The sequence below is a fragment of the Diachasmimorpha longicaudata genome, chromosome 7, assembly GCF_034640455.1.
Source record: "Diachasmimorpha longicaudata isolate KC_UGA_2023 chromosome 7, iyDiaLong2, whole genome shotgun sequence".
NCBI lineage: Eukaryota > Metazoa > Arthropoda > Insecta > Hymenoptera > Braconidae > Diachasmimorpha > Diachasmimorpha longicaudata.
The window spans coordinates 6,720,426-6,738,642 of NC_087231.1; the positions used below are offsets into that span (position 1 = coordinate 6,720,426).

The 18,217-nt window shown below is 39.3% G+C and overlaps 2 protein-coding genes across 2 annotated transcripts; both read left to right on the forward strand.

The window, feature by feature from the left end:
- The first annotated feature begins 5,307 nt into the window (after window positions 1-5,307).
- On the forward strand, window positions 5,308-8,700 carry LOC135164308 (probable serine/threonine-protein kinase clkA). Its single transcript, XM_064124537.1, has 4 exons — window positions 5,308-5,448; window positions 5,714-5,905; window positions 7,076-7,433; window positions 8,179-8,700. Exons 1-4 carry the CDS (start codon window positions 5,419-5,421, stop codon window positions 8,310-8,312), a joined length of 714 nt encoding a protein of 237 aa, XP_063980607.1. The 5' UTR covers window positions 5,308-5,418; the 3' UTR covers window positions 8,313-8,700.
- A 5,746-nt stretch (window positions 8,701-14,446) lies between these two features.
- LOC135164307 (pro-resilin-like) lies at window positions 14,447-17,901 on the forward strand. The gene is made up of 4 exons (XM_064124535.1): window positions 14,447-14,496; window positions 14,996-15,373; window positions 16,020-16,305; window positions 17,425-17,901. The coding sequence occupies exons 1-4, from the start codon at window positions 14,482-14,484 to the stop codon at window positions 17,571-17,573; spliced, it is 828 nt and encodes a 275-aa protein (XP_063980605.1). The 5' UTR covers window positions 14,447-14,481; the 3' UTR covers window positions 17,574-17,901.
- Window positions 17,902-18,217: the final 316 nt, after the last annotated feature.

Sequence of the window (18,217 nt, forward strand, 5' to 3'; positions counted from 1 at the left end):
TGGGGCTTGTACATGCCCGTGCACGACCGGAACTTGGGCAATTTATAAAGTGCCACAGGCCTGGACTTGGAGAAGTTTTAATGGACTGACACATCTGAGATGCAATCTTGTTTGTTCTTACAGTTTGCACCCACAGTTGAGTTTATAATGCGCGGGGGCTGTTTCAAAAGCTCGAACTGGTCTTCTCACTCGATTCATCTCATTGTTTTTTTTTATTAACTTTAAGACTGGTCGATAGGCAAAACTGCGACGAATGGAGAAATGGGGAGAAGTGTTGATTGACTGGGCTTATGATAGTTGGAGAGTTGGATTTGTGAATTACAAAAGAAGTGTAAAAATTAACCTGTCACAAATGGTAAAGGTTTTAACACATTTCACTGGTTTCCAGATGGAATTGTACAAATATAAAAAAACGTTTTAATTAAAATGTTAAAATGCTTGAAGGAATAAAATATGTTTTAATTTGAAGAGCGATAAAAAAAATAGCGCGGAAATACTGGTCTTTTTCCTTTCATTGAGGGCGACTGATTGTACTGTATGTACCGAATGAAATTCCGAATAATAATCTATCGGAAATAACCACAGGGTGATATGAATTTCAAAAGTTTCTGGTAATTAAAAATCAAATGAGTAATGGGAGGGATGAATGTATTTTATTCGGTTCAGCTATTTCCACTTATACGTTTCAAACCGATATAATCATACATTTATATTTATTATAGTGCGTTTTTAACAGATCGATGTATATTGTACGCTTTACCCGCTAACAATATACCCATTGGACGATATAGTTTATTTCTGCAGAAAGTGCCTTCACTTCTTATGATGGAAGAAATTTATTTATTTGAGGTATATTGTGTACTTGTCTCTGGTGTATTCCATTTTTGATGGTGATATTGATGCTCCCACAGTTCTGTTATTGATAATAATCTACGATTCTATTATCAATAATAGTACCGTGGAAAATATTTTCTTTCCGACATTATTATCCGCAATTAAACATGGTATGGTATGATATTGAAGAAAAAAATATATAATATTTCTCTCGGAATCGTCGCACCGTTTCTTTGAATTTAGAACTCCAGAGATATCTGTAACTACAGTTATGGCTATATTGATCCTCATCGACCGCGTTCAATTATACTTCAATCGATTGACGAGAGAACCCGTAAATGATTTTCTTAGACGGGATTACATCACAGAAAGCTTGCCGGTGGCCATTGCCACAGTACCTTCCGTCTGGTATTTACATTTCAATGTACAAAGTATTGGTTGTAGAGTGAAAAACGCCGGGAAAGAAAAAAAAATATACGAATGTTAATATCGTACAAATGAATGAGAAATTTAATAAGATTTTTTTCGTCTTTATGAATTAAGTGAATGCCATAATGTGGGAGATATAGTTATCATGATAAGAGGAGACATCTGCTGCTGTACTTATTGAAATGTCGTGATATTATTGGAAATTAGTAACTGATCTCTAAAGGCCATTAGCATGTCTAGTTACGTGGATGATCCTCAAGTTCGTCAAAAGGGTTCCGTGGAGGTACTTGTATAGGTACTTATGGCTGATATTGGAAATAACCTTGTGACACGGATCGAGAATATAATGGTTTAATTATGATAATCCATTCCTATTTGTGCCAATTTATATTCGTCGCTGTAAGCAGTGAACTTTGGAACAAAATGCCAATTAAACCCGTAGGAGTGACAAATTGTAATTATCACATGGGCATTTCATATTCGATCATTATTATGACCGACGGATTAATTTTATTCGGTGCTCTTTACTCATATTTTTAGACAATTTTTATTCCCATATATTTTATTTACAGTTACAATTTTTTTATGAAAATTACCCTCCCATTCTACCAAAGCCTATGATGAGTCATCTTTACCTCATTTCTGTCCCGGAACGTGATAAAAATTAATATATGATGAGTAATTTCTATTCCAGGTTAGAGAAATTTTATTCTGACGCTCATTAAATTTTACCGGTCCAGTCCAATAATTCCTATGCAGATACCGAAAATTTTAGAGCGGTCGGTAAATTGTATCCTACCGGTACCGTAATTTTGATTCTCGTGGCCCAGTAATTTTTATTTTTATCAGAATGAAATTTCTATAACCTCATATAATATCTTATCATCATAAATTAATATTTACTACGTTTCGGCGTGGGTATACGGTAACAGTGACTGATCATACACTTTTACAAATTGATACGTCAACTTTTATCGAAAATTTCCCTCCATATATGGACGATAATGAGCTGATCTAAGCTGTCATCACTGAAATGAAGGAAACACCACGAAATATGTTGATGCGGGCAAGAGCAGGCGTTTTAATTATAACTACTGTAATCGAGTAATATTATTGGAGTTAGTGATTTCTCTCCACGTCATTAGCCTGTCCAACAGCGTGAATGATTCTCAAATTTACCAACAGAATTTGCTGTCAGTACTTGTCGTGGTCATTGATATTGGAAATGTGGTTATGATAGATAGATATCGATGCTGTACCCAGCATGGGTGGACTTATGGAACACTCTAAGTGTTTCATACTCCATTGATACAATACCTATTTATAAATGTGAATTATCATTCTATTTTAAATTTTTCTCACTGTAGTTAATGCACTCAGAAAAAAAATCCAGGAAATCGTGTCACCTTGAGATGATACCCGCAGATCTCTCCGATTAATTCCCCTAAAAAATCGCCCAAGTGATCCATCGAAAAGCTGATTGTGTCTTTTTCCGGAGCTGACGGGTCACCGAAAAGTGCAAGGGTCAAGAGATCAGGATGACACCAGCAAAGATTATATCTGGAGGATCCATATCCACCAATGTCGAGCGAGGCATGTGTGAATTGCCCACTTCACCGACAATCAACAGTGAGAGATTAGAAGCCACACAAGAGCGATGCAGTTTAATGCTAACATTCGAATTATTGTTGGCAGTTAACCCACTTGAAATGAAATGGCAAAAGTCCTGCGGGTCTCAGCGTTAGCCATTTGACAAATACCTAGTGACTTTTGCCGATTCAGTAACAATCATCTCACATAGTTTCAGCTGCCCCCTTTCGTTCGAGGCGGGCGGGTAAATCGATCCCGACGAAAGGTGGATGAACCACACTTGGCAATAATCTTAAAGGGAATGTGCTGATTTTCAAAGAACTTGGTCTAAGATTTTTTTCCCCCACTGGTGCTTGAAACCAAGTGGCTATTAGACGAATATAGCCCTTTTTAGAGCAATTAATGTAATTGAACGAGCAAAGCTCACGCTCTAAACCGCATCCACGGGGATAAGTACACGCACGTATATAAGTTTCACTTTCTCTCGTATGTTAGCTCTCTCATTGGCTGAAGCGAACCGCTTAACTCGTTGAATCGCCCTATCTGTACAATACGATACCCATCTCGTTTAAATTTGACGGTGCTCTGACTCTTCAAAACCCGGTTAACCTCCTGTTTTCTCCTGATGCCGTCTCTTCTGCTCACTCTATCCCGTATTATTGCACAAATGGCAATTTCGTAACTGCGCGTAACAACCGCTAAGGGCCAGCTACGTGCACTACTCCCGTGACCGATATATACAGCCCAGTAACTTTAATGTTTCCCAGTGTAATCAGCATAATTAACTGTCAACTATCAACGAATTACGAATAACCAATGCTTTGCCAATTTTTCACGACGATGCCGAAATAACTAACGGATGATGAAATTATTATTCTCACTTAGGTGCACTAATAAAAAAAGTAACACGCACACAGCCATTGTTTCCCCACATATTACATAGGTATTCTCACGTCTTTATGAGAGATGAAGTCTTAATGTTCTGACTCATCGTGCAATATCATCCAATCACGGTTAAGCAAATTGAGTTAATTATATTGTTACTAAAAAATTTACTGCTCAGCCATTAACGGTCATCACAGAAAATTAATAAAAAAGAAATATAGAGGGACCCCAGGGAATCGAATGGAGGGGATCAGTTATTATTAACGAATGAATTTTGGTGCTGGGTTACGGTTTGTTTGGTCCCATGAAACGGTCATCTATGAATAGATAATCAATTTATGTTTGATGAACGTTTTTTATTCAGACTTTAGTCATTCACGCGAGGCATTCATTAAGGATTAACGAGCATTGATTTGGCCATGGCCAACTCTAGCATTCGTTAATAGTCAACAAACCGCATTTGGCCATTTACCTAAATTTGAAACCAAAGTCCGTCATTGCTGCAATACCTTTGTCTGATTCTAGTAATACAGAAGTCTCATCAGCCATCACAAACGTCCTCTACGTCACACTGTCCCTTTCATCTTTTGCCTCCCCCAGCTGCCTAGACGTCTCAATACATATTATCGACAGGAGAAGCCCAGTGAGGATAAGCCTGCCGAAATCAGACACAAACACAGGTGACATGTGCATAATTCAGCCTGTAACATGTATAGTCACCTAATTAACGGGTACCGAAGCGTCTCAAGACCGGCGTATGCCGCAAATAGAGAGGGGCATGAACAAGACACTGAGGGAGGAGGAGTAGAGTAGGTAGACAGAGTACCCAGGAGGGGCTGGGCTTAATTAAGTTTCAATTACCTAATTAGTTTCGACGACGAATAGAGAAAAAAAAGGACGAGAGCAGCCGTTAAATCAGAGGCAGATAGAGAGAAAGAAAATCAGATTTTTATTGAAATAAAAGAAAAAAGAGATGAGAAGAATTCGCTCACAAATATTGCATGAGTATCTCCCACGCTGTGAAGTAACTAGCTTTCTCCGTATACAAGCGAACCAGATATGCCTCTTCTCCATGCATCAAGTGTTCTCTTCGTATTCGTGTGCGACTGGCCGGGACGAGACTGCTCGTCTCTCCCAAAATCAGAGAAGGGACGGGAGCGCGTGTGAAACAATGGAGGGAAATAAAGCGTAGGCTTTCCTCACTGTGGGACGTATTGTCCCCTTCCCACCCCCGTTGCCCAGTTGTTGATTCAATTTCCCCTCCTCTCTCTCCCGCTCTCTCTCTCTCTCTCTCTCTCTCTCTCTCTCTGTTTACTCTAAACACCTAACATTCCAAATCACCTCCTCTGCGTGAATTTTCGCCTCCATCATCCCTGCTCCCGAAGACGCTGTGTGAAAATCAACGATGATGCATGTTTATTCACTTGTGCACACGCACACGCTTGATCCCCCTTGGATATCTCTCCCCACCCCCATTACCATTCCATTTCTATCTCTCTCCATCGCCTGTTTTTTTTTAAAACATCACCACCATAGTGTAGCACGCGTGCAGCATATAGGCGCGCGCAAAACCACAGGAAGCTGAGTTAAACGTGGAAGTAAGTCGGGAACGTATAAAAGGAACATCAAGAGCCAGAGTATATTCACAATTCACATTTAATTCAGTGCCGATTGGTACTAATGCGAAAAATGTACACCTCAGTGACCAAGGTATTGAACGAGCTCTCATTCAATATTCAACTATTTTAAAGTGAATAAATTCGGTCGAGTGATGAGACTGTGAATAAATCGTGGAGTCAGGATTTCAAGTTTTCTTTTTATCCTTTTCACTTTCACAACTGGAGTTATCCTATTTCCATCCCCTGTTGAGTGAATAAAAAAACCGCGGATTATTGACTACCCCATGAGTCGTAATGTTACTGTGCAAGTAGATCAGCCCCATTAATTCACTCCCCGTTGCCTCTATGTGCTGCAGATAATGCTGACGTTGATGGTGAGTCTAGGGGTGGTTTATGGCGAACCACCACTGAGCAACCAGTATGGCGTTCCTGCAAATTTGCCGGTAAGCAACAATCAAGTATCCCACGGAGGCGTAACAAATAGCTACGGTGCACCACTGGGATCGGATGGCCATCACGACGAGCATCAGGATTACATCGACAGCCAGGTATAACAACAAACCATTTCCATGGCGTTTCATACCGAGAGCAATCTGTGAGATGAATGGGAATAAATTTCCAACTGTACTGAACTGGTAGATCTGTTTTCTACATCGATCCGGTATCCGCCATCGTTCACCCTTCAAGTTGTAGCTCAGTACTGGCATACGATAATTGCTTTATGCAATCGGTAAATAATGGTATTAATGGCGAATGAATTATTGATGAGCCCATATAAACATGATGCACAATGGCCTCGACTATCGAAAATGAATTAACGCCAAATTGACGTATCTAATCCGCCGTTCGTCTCCTCCCACCAATTTGCACATTTCACATGGAGAAAATTATTTGGGGAATTTCAACAGCTAGTTATGGTAATTGGACAAGTCATTGATTAAAGGTTAGAAAAACTATTCGACTTTTGTTTGATTACCATTTATTAAACTTTTAATAAAATGTGGGGACGAAATATCATCGCAACATTTTCTGGACGAGACCTTCATCGATTCGTTATTAAAAATCTGAGCTCAATTACTATTTTAATTTTCCCAAGCATTTGTTGAAATTCACCGAAGAATCTTCTCTGCGTATATGCCTGTGAATTGAAGGAAATGACAGAACAGTGGAGATGAGAAAAACAATTCAACAGTTACTGAGTTGATGGAAACTTTTGGCGAAAACAATCTTGAAAATGATAGTCTACTCGTGTACAATATACATCTCGTTTCTCTTAATGCACAATATCCAGTTAAAACTGAAGTTGTAGCAGTTTGAAAATTTACTTTTTTCCATTTCACTGTGATTCTCACAGTGAAATTTTCCAAGTTAAGGGAAACTGGAATTTCTGCTGCTTGCAAATGAAAAAAAATTGCAAGCACTGGAGCTTTGTAGAAGGAAGAGAGAAGCACAGACAATGGCTTGTAACATTAGTAGTCATGACTGCTCTCCTCTCACAATAAAGGCAATCGTCGTTAAAGCTCAATCGCTTGAAATCACACAACGGGGGAGGGTAAAACCATCGCACAATATCACCCTCCCAGAATGTTGAGAGTGAAAATCAATGATTCTGTATTTAAACACGCCCTTTGACACTTTGTAACATCGTGAGTGATGAAAAAATTCAACAGGAAAACCCATGAAACAAAAAAATTTGACAAATTTCCTTTTTTTTCCAGCCGAAATCCTACGATTTTGGATATGCCGTTAAAGATTCTGCTACCGGAAATGACTTTGGTAGACGTGAGAGCAGTGATGGTGAAACAGTACGAGGTGAATACCGTGTACAGCTTCCGGATGGTAGAGTACAGATAGTGACGTATACAGCCGATTGGAGAACTGGCTTCCACGCGGATGTCAGATACGAAGGGGAGGCGACCTATCCAGATCAGTACAATACGGGTTATAACAATGGTTATAATAATAATAACAATAATAATAATAATAATGGATACAACAACTTTAACAATTACAACAATGGAGCTGGATATAACTATAATCAGAATCAGCAACAAGGATTCAACTACAATCAAGGAGGTAACTTTCAACATTGAATAGTCTAAATCATGCCATTGTTCGCGTTTAATTTCTAATTTTTTATGAATAAAAAAATGACTATACACAAAAAAAAAATCGCCAGAAACGAAGGTAATTTATTTATGATGAGAGAATAATTTTTCCAAATGCAGTCTAGAGAATTTAATTTTTTTGACATTCAAAATTTTTAAACTGGCGGAGCAAAAATTTATATTTACCAAATATTTTGTTGCGAACTCTTTCAAGTTGAATCGAGAAATTCGTTGTTAGTTGTAAAAAATTACCTCGCATGCGTTGGACATGTACAAAGTTTCTGGAGAACAGTGTTTGTATTGCTGTGTGAGATATTTCCTTGCCACGAGTTCCATGATGCAAGTAAACACACATTGCTGCAAATTTTCGGCTATGTATAATCTTAGTAGCGAGAGAGCGAAATTATATTTGAAGAATTTTGATTAAAAATTACATCAAGGATATATGAATCCGGAGAATAAATTGTCATACGTGAAATATAATTTCATTTCACGTTGAAAAGATGAATGTCTGTTTACTTGAAGGACTGTCAACTCTTCCAGATGGCGACACTAATTAATTAAATATCCTGAAGTGCTCAGAACTTGAGTAAACATCCGTCCATCTTTTTATTTGACAATATTTGACGGGTGAAAAAATTTCATCTGGACGTCTTTCATTTTATCATCACACACTCAAAAGGTTCATTAAATTTTCTCTTGTTGATTTTCAGGTAATTATAATACTCATAGTAACCAAGGAAACTACAATAACTACCAGTACCCATCGAACCCAGATTACAACAACTACAATAGTCCCAATTCATTTTCTCCAAGACCCACGTACGGAACGCCGCAATTTCACTGATTGAATTTATCCCTAAAAATATCCACTCTGGGTAATTTGAAAACATTGGGGTAAATAAAGAGAGTCCACGACTTCAAAAAACTAGCAAATAGACATCTTTACTTTTCGGCAACCGGGGCATTTGCCAATTTTACCTCGACGAGTGGAATTTCGTTTGTGAATTTCCAAGGAAAAACACATTTGAGCTGTACATACATTTAATACTCTAGAATATAAGGTGATTACACTGAAGCGTACGTCAAGCCGCTGTGGTCTTTGCAGGAATACATATTTGTAATGGTACTTTACAATTTGCCGACTAACAATTGGGGTTATAAACAGTCTAAGGAAATGTACAGATGTATCACAACCCATTCGCAGTAAAAAATAAAGCGAAAAAATATTTATACGTGAGCCCGAAATACTGATTTTCAACATTATGAAATTGCCTTCTCCTCTTCCTCACGAAAATATACCGTAAACTTGGTGTTGACACGTTATTATCTGAACAGGAACGTCATACCTGACAACGAATATTATTCAACCGCACATACACTTTAATGGTCCGAGAAAAAGGGGAGCAAACGTGAAGGCTCACATGAAGAATGCTAAGTGGTCTGGAGTGCATCACGTCCGCCCTCCTAGCACTTTCCCCCCCGCGGGTTTGTTGTTGTTATTGCTGTTGCATACATTTTGGCATCATTAAATAGGAGGTATACTCATACTATCCCTGATATTCATATCCCCGGAAAGAAAAAAAAATATAATAATAACAAAGAAATAGCAACTGCAGCAGTTTACTCTTATCTACCCGAATCCAGTCAGTTTTCTGTATACACTCGAGCCCAGTGTTTCCCAGAATGATAACAAGGTGAATGTGAATATATCCATAGCCATATTAGATGTACCGAGTGGCAAACTATATGTCCCTTCAGACTCCTCTGGGCCAGGCGCTGTATCACATAAATGCGCCTCCAACTCCTGATGCTCTCACTGGAGAGAGCACGGATGCAATTTATTGCTGCTTCGCAAACCCGTATAATATCCCTGGTAATACAACTGGCCAACCAAGTGGGTTTTCGTGGTCGTGGGAGCGTGCGAAGGGTCACCAAAGGTGCCTCAACCCCCGGCAACCCTCTTCCCTTCCCTCACCCCTTATCAACCTTGCGTATACCGCGGTGTCTTGTACTCCAGACACATGTGAAAATAATTCCATTTTACCCTGGAGCAGCATCCACTGACACACGTAATATATATGCATGGATTTATACACCTTGATGGTGTTTTTCCTTTTGCTCTTAAGAAGGAGATTGGGGGGTGGGAGGGAGAATGAAAATTCGCGGTCTGTTTCACGCTTCTGCCAACGAATTTGCCAACGTCGAAATCGCAATTTTAAATTCATGAGGTGAGCGCGTCAATTCTCCGTGTGGTACCCTCCTCACTATTCCTCACTATTTCCCCTTTTCCTGTCTCGCATTCTCACTGTTATGCAGCTATCCCTCTCTATCGCTCTTTACCACCCCCGCAATGCCAAATGAAATGTGGTCTTTTCCACGCTCCACCACTGGAATTGATTTCCAACTGGTTCAATTGAGCTCAATAACCGTGCGGAGATATATTTCATGAGAAAATTGAATTCAAATAAAAGAATACATCCAAATGAAATATTGATTGCAGTTTCGTAGAGTTTTTTTCTCAATTCCGTCTTTCCCTTATTTTTTTCTCCTCATTGTGCATCTGTGAGTAAGTAGAGCACGGGGTTGGCGAGTGATTTCTGGGTAATTTCTGAATGCCGAGCATGTAACGGTGTGCAGTGGTGCACCATCATTAATTGCACAATTGAGTCTGACTCGGTTTCTATGGCATCTAATGTGCCCCGTATCCTCGCATCATACTCGCCTTTGATAGGTAATCCTTCTCTCTCTCTCTCTCCCTCTCAGCTGCATCTCGGTTGCATCAATCGGTATTCGTGCTGGCCATTAGAGCGAAATTATTCGCGTTTGCGTGAACTCATTCAATATCACCGATTATACCACTGAATGATTCTATTACCTTCCCAAAAGTGGAATTCCCGATGAACAATGAACAAATGTGAAAGGATGAAATAATAAAAAAATTCATGAAAATTTAACGTCAGTATTTACCGCTAGTGAACATTGTGTGCTTTGAAGTTATTGTTTGACTCTCAGCAGCGACGAATCAGGGAGAAATGTAGGAGAAGAAAAGGAATTCATGAGAGCGAAGAAAAGGGGAGAAATGAGAGAGGACTAATTGCGTTAGATCCACACATTCAACTCATCTGAAGAGGGGCTGTAAATCAAATGAATAACCACATCAAACATGACTGGCATCGTTATACCTGAGAATTTCTTAACATTCGGCTCTTCGTCATGTGAATGTCCGTCTTTGATGTCAATATTAAAAGAAGAATGTGGCATTTCTGCGAAACCCCAATGGAGATTTATAATGAGAATGTGGCATTAATTATTTCGAATGGTATCTCTTGTTTCCATTCCACCGCACAATGGATATTAAATATTCTTGCCAGTATCCGAGGGAGGTTGGCGAAAAGCTGATGAATGATATCGATCATTACCGAATTAGTGTTATCCCCAGGATGCCAAATCTAATGAGGCCTTCAACCGCAAATCAAGTCGGAAAGCATAAGCAGCACTGATCCTACTATTGCCACTGCTCTTCACCAAATAGGGGAATTATTCAGGTAATCTCTCCAAAGTGGCTGAATAGAAATAGATGTCGACAGAAGTAGAAATTTTGTAATATCTATTTGTTAATTAAAGCCACTGATACAAAATTTCCATTGAATATTTGAGAGAATCTGATGCAATCGCAAAGATGATTTGTTCTAATTAGCCGTTGATGCCTGAGAGTCCTGGGTGAGAGAATATGCATACCGACGTTAAGCACCCCAAAATGCTTTATCTACGGTACAGCATCCATCATAATTGCTTTCCGGCATTCAACTCGCTCGGGTGAACGCGGCAAATTATCGAACCGCAGTGGAAACTACGGAGAAATTCTACCCTTAAGAATTCCGAAAAGAGACACTCCAGATGCAGGATCAATACGTGATGATCTCAACGTACCAATATTACGCGTGTAATAGCACTTTTAACCCACACCGAGAGGAATTTTCAGTAAAAATATCGGACCCTACGTTCCAGTCAACTTTCTCTAATCTCGAATCAAAATTACTCATCATAAATTATTTTCTTCTAAATTTCGGGGTAGAAGTGAGGTAACGATGACTCGTGATACATTTTTGTGGAACGGTAGAGTAATTTTCGTCAAAAATTTCTCTCCATGCAGCTACGTCATCGCCATGAATTCTCGGTGAAGCCGAACACTAACGAACACTAAATGTCAGGCATTGGAGGCTTCACATGGGCTCCCCGATGGAAAGTATGAAATTACAAAAGAAACTAATGAGTTTTCTGGAATTTTGCATATTCAATCCTGTATTAAATTCTCTTCCAGTGTAAACACAGCACAGCGGAGCAAAAACCGTAAACTACACGGGGGACCTCAAATTAATAATAATGATTTGCACAAATTTTATGAGCTATTTAAACCGCTGACGTTACCCGATAAGCTAGGCACAAGAGAGATGAGTATTAATTTTTCCAATCAATGTACGATCTGACAGTAATGAGTCTCACATTACGTCTTCAATGAACCGTATGAAGTTTCAATTTTCAAAATTACTCAAGTGACCTCGAGAACAATGGTTTTTGTGTTCAATGGAGCATGCGTTAAATACCCACGTGCCCATAACATATATGACAGATCCTCTACCACCATCGAGGGTATAAAGAAATCCCATGAATTCGAAAAATTGACGTTGGCGGTTAACAACGTTGTGGCCATTACTACGTGTATGAAAAATGTCCCTGACAAAACGACAACGGGAAAACGACTCCAACGACTTGTTAGAGTCTAACACCAACCCTCTCGTATACTTGCCGTGTCATAGCTGGTGCTCGTTTACGAGCAAAAGCTCCCACCTAGCGCGGAGAGGTACTTTCAACGTGAAAAGAGAAGCTCTGTATCACCAGTGTGGTGGCCCTTGCCATTCAACACATACGTACACACCACATCCAACACCCACCCCTCCAGCCCCCTCTCCCCTTTTTCCCCCAATGAAGGTACAGTGGTAACTAAGAGCGGAATTCACAATTACACATAGTAGGTTGCACTCGAGGATCTCCAACGAGCCGCTCGTGCCACCACAACCGTTTCCTATGCAAACGAACTGCAGCTGTGAAGAGAACCTTAAATTTTACACACTCTCAAGAAATGAAATGAAATATTTCTGGATTTCCATCGATCATCATAATTGAAATGAAATTCATCACTTTTAATTAAGAAGAAATGCTCTTGTTAGAGACAATTGGCTCAATAGTTTATGGAACTGGTTGTAAATGATTTATTAGTATTAAAGATTCATCACGAGAATTTTACATGTGTGCAGTTACCAATGATGGATTAATAGTATTAAAATATCTTATCGCAGTTTCGGTGTAATTTCCGAACGTTTTGAAATTGAAAATTTAGTATAATTTGGTATTGGATTCCCAAGCTCAAAATTAGTCATCTGAATATGAATAATTTAGTATCTAAAATGGAACGATTGCTAGACTCCAAATATGAAAGTTATTGAGGATTCACATTAACCATGAAGTAAACCAATCACTAAGTGGTAAATGGGAGGGCATATAATTTTAGATTTTCCACTGTCTTTCGGCGGAAAGTAATTGTCTTAATCGGTGCTGTATTTATAGAAATATTCAATAAATCTAGAGGCTATTCATTTGCCTAAAAAGACACTGAGAATTACGTATGGAAAATTATATCCCAACGGCTGAATATTTCATGATGAATCTGGTATATTGAACTCACTGTTAGTTGTGTCGGTAGAAAATTCTCACACAATATATGTATAACCAATAATCCCCACTGATGCGTACGTCATTTGCTATTGTCATCCGATGGAATGTTAACACGGTGTACGTGATCTTATAATAAATTCTGAATTCCCGATGGAATTTCAATAACGATCTGTCAGCGCTTTCAATAAATGGAAATGAGAGGAATAAAAGAGATGAAGCCCATCTAAATGAGATTGCCGCTGAACTACTAGATCTCGGATATTATGCGTTCTATGTAATGCAGCTATAATTATCGAATCAAATACTTCAAACATATTATTTGCGTTTTTTTTACTTATCGTATACCTAACTAGAGCAAAGCCTGTCACAATTTATGAATAAACATTCCTATATAAATTATCAGAAGATGATTCCTTATTACGCATTACGCGAATAATTCCCTGATTTAACTGAATATTTTTTTTCATATGAGACACTAACAATAAGGTATTTATTAAAGTCATTAATTATCAAAAAAATATTTCCAACTTCAGACAATCTCTCACCAGATTTTCATGACAAAGAATTTTCATAAATAATATCATTGCAATTAGTATCGAATATGGCCAATAACTAGTGATAGATAAGTGCACTCTGTTTACTCCATTGAATATATGATGAAAAAGACCTATTAAAGAGCTTCATGTCGCAACACCTTGATTTGATTGGTAATTTGACGCCAAGTGATGCGCTGAAATATTCTAATATCTCCGATACAATGAACCAGGGTTTCACGTATTTCCGAAGTATCCAATCGGTTATTCACTGTTGTAGTCATACAGTAACCGAATATCCCATAGGCACTTCGTGATCGACGTTGCTGGCCGAGAGGCACTCGAATTCGCGTGATAGGTGCGCATGAAATATTAAAACGTGGATGGATACTCTGTTCTTGAAGAATACCACGCACGCTCAATCAATTAAAATTCATATATGAAAATATACCCAACCACCAGCGAGTAGGTATTTTTATATGTCGAAAATCGGTAGGGATCATCTTCAAGAGGAGTTGGATGGACCGACAAGTGAAGGGAAGATTATCGTATCGTATTTAGCCCATCCCTCAAGCTCCAACTCCAACACTTGGTTAAACTTCTTGTAATGTTATACTCACACTTTAATAACAACGGTTAAACCAGGTTTAAACTGTAACAAAGAAAAATACTGGGGATAGAGTATATAAGGATGGAAGTGAATCATCTTCATCAGTTCACTCGGACTCTCTGTAACAGTTCATCGATATGAGTAATCATCAGGTTAGTACGTCACTCATTGATTACATGAATGTATTATCAATCGTGAGTAAATGATCGTGACGTGAATGATTGTCATTCAACATTAGTCTTCTTGCCCAGAAACGACCTAACCGAGGGAATATTAACCATTTCAAAGGATTAACCCGGGTAATTTGAGGGGAAATTTATTGAAAGTACCGTTGGAGATAGCAAAGAGCATTTGTCATTCACTTCGTGTAACGAATTTCGATCGTGGGAGAAGCACTTGCAATCATCCTTAAAGGTTTCCATACTAGAAACAAGTATCTTCTCTCTATTTTGGAGAAATTGGAGAAATGCGTGACTACCCTTTCTTATTTCGTTTTCCTATATTGAGGTTGTAACAAGTTTCTACCTCGCGTTTACACAATTTATAACGGTCAAGAGATAGTCTATCTCAACCTCAAATTAACCATAAACTTGCGCTTTCCTCTTTTCCTTCCTTTCCGCAACTTGGTCCTCGTTTTTTTTTTTTATTCAGTTCACCGGTTTGGTGCTGACAGTATTGTGTGGCACGACTGCACTGGGAGGACTTTTACCGGATTCTGGAAGCAATGGTTATCAGTACAATAGACCAAACGGTGGAATTCTTGGTGAGCCAGGGAGACGTGTAGGTTATGATGCTTCCGGTAGATTCCTTCCAACTGGAAATGGATTCGACTCTCTTGGAAGACCGAGTGGCACTTACGGTGGTCCTGGCGGATTTGGTGGTTTTCCAGGGCCCATTGCATATACTGGTAGACCCAATGGTGCATATCCCGCTGGATACAACGGAGCTTTTCCAGGTGGCGTTCCACCTCCAGGCTACGAGGGAATTCCGGGGGTTTATCGCAACGGATACAATGGGGACAATGGTCCAGTGAGTTTAATTTTATGCTCATTTTTTTGATTATTATAATGTGACAATTTAATTAAATTCATTGCCCGGTGGAATGCCTTTAGGGTATGGAAATTTGATTTCGAACGCCATCCCGTTGATTCCCAATATTTTTTTCAACTGTTTTACATCGTGTTTAATTTTAAACGCAACAAACGAAAAAAAGAGATGAATATGATTTGATAAACGAATATTAACGATGTGTTTATCCAACCGTGAATGGTGCAACCGTTGAACTGTGATAATTTGGTCATTCAGCAAATCGTAGCACGCTGGAGGACACATTATCACTGTGATATCGGTGGTAAAAAGCCTCCCCCATGGGACAGGCTTGGGAACAAATGTGAGGTAGAGCTGATGCCAAAACAGAACAAACCAAGAGAGCTCCCTGTGTTCAGTGCATTGTTCCCCGGACAGCTGACAATCGCCGAGGGCTGCTTTCGAAGAGCAAGAGAACAAGAGGAGCAACAAAAATAACCATAAAGTTCCAACACCAAATCGTTTATTCTACATCTTTCCCTTTGTTTGTTTTTCGTTTGTTTCACCACCCATTTTGCTGTCCATGTCATTTTATTTTGTTTTACGTGTATTCATTCCTTTTATATCCCTTTATGTCTCTCTATCGCAGCCGAGACCGTACAGTTTTCAATACGAGGTGCTAGATCCACCAAGCGGTAACGACTATGGTCAGCAGGAGACCAGCGACGGAAATGTCGTGAGGGGCGAATATCGAGTACTTCTACCGGACTCTAGAACTCAAATCGTAAAATATACAGCAGACGATGTGAATGGATACAACGCGGATGTTCAATACGAGGGGCAAGCTCAGTATCCCAGACCCACTGGTTATCAATTCAGTGGACCGCAGGGTTCTTATCAGCCGGGCTTTGGGCCGGGATTCGCGGCGTATCAGGGTCAGTGCACTATTTTTTCATTCTACTGGGATAAATTGGTGATAAATTTTCCTTTCAGATGAACATTCCTTATTTATAAGAGATCGACCTTCCCAATGTGAATGTGTCACTTTGGTGTTAAGTTGAAATATTTGATGAAACTGAATCGTTTCATTTTTCCTGTCCGTCGATACTGTTTCTGATTTTGACGATCTCTTGCTTTCCCATTCCCCCAAGCCCATGTACCCCATTTCCCAAAGGATTGGGCACACAATTTCACTTGGTCGAAAAATCCACCTAATAGAGTCGTCTCTTGTGAGACGCTCGACCGAAAATAAACCCGTCAGATTTTAGAGTGTTACAAATTTTGGCACCCCCAGTCGGGAATTGTTATTTCCCCGGCGTACCAGGTCCAATTCTAACTCGGTCGGTTCCTACAGTCAAGTGTTTTTGACGCTCATTTTCAGTGATGTAATTGATCAATTAAGATGACAGGCATTTCTCAGAATCTTTCTTTATTTCAAGCTGAGCAGAAGTGAAAATGCTTAGCAGGAGAAAGATTTGAAAAAGTTGACGAACATCAATGCCACGATAGTGATGAAATTCTATCCGTTCAACTAGAATATGAAGATATCAGAGCAATCGAGTGACAGAATGAGTCCAAAAATATGCACAAATCAAATCCCTCCGGAATCTCATTTAACAAATCATATTTCTACCTCGACAAATCTATTTCTGAAATGGATGAAAAATCCGGCCGAGGAATATATTTCGTTTATCAGATTTAGAAAAATTTTCTCTCTGTTTTTTCTCTCGAAATTGCCGATTTCCCTTTCTACTACTTGACTTTTCTGATATTTCAAAGTGAATCCTATCCTCTCTCGCCCCCCCCTCCCCCCAAAAACAAGCAATCTCCCTCGGTTTACCGCCATCACGAGGATAAAATCACCAAAAGTCAAGATGAAACATAAAAAATAATCCTCAAAGTACTTTATCCTCACATGAACTCTAATCGAACTCGAGATATCTTTTACGTCCCTTTTCATTTATAAGAAAGTAAGGAGACGAGACGTGGTGATGGGTCACGTCGAAAAGGACATGGTATCATAAATATAAATGTGATTTTATGCTGGGTGACAGGTAGGGGTGGCTTTGGGGGGCCGTCAGTGGGTGGATTTGGTGCTGGTGGTGCAAACGGCAACGGCATCTTTGGAGGTGGTGGCGGCGTTGGTGTAGGCACCAGTCCCAGCAATCAATACTTACCTCCGGGCGGTGGTTATGGCAAATGATCGCGCCGGCCAATTCAACTCTCCTTCCCTTATCCACTTTGAAATCTCTCAACTATTCTCCCACCAACTCTTTCATCGTGTACATCATTCAATGGATTTATCCAGATGCATACAGCTGAAAGTGAAGCAGCTCATCCATCATCTGTGCGAGATGATGCTTCGCGTGACTTGTGTAATTCTCATTATTATCGCATAGACATATTATGCACGAATATACTCTCGCTATGTACATTCAACCATGATAATCGCTTTTACTATTTTTTCTTCAATTCTGAAAAAAAAACATCTGTATATTGCTCCAAATAAAGAAGAAGTAAAAAATAATAAACTCCATAATTTACCGATAAAAAAAATGTTAGTGACAAAATGACGTGTGACATTAAGTGTATAAGTACGATTATTCCTTCTTCCCTAATTACAGAAGACGACTATACCGCTCTCGTGGTACTTTGCTACACACTTGTGATTCCGTAGTGCAAACGGGATGAGAGAGCTCCGCTAATCGTACTCGTGATAAGCCATTGCATAACAATGGAACAGTATATACATGTAACTTAATGGGAATATTCCCAGACTTCCATTTAACAAAGCACTTGCAATGAGTCTCTAGACACTGTGCAGATGTCGTGCTAAAGCAATCTTAC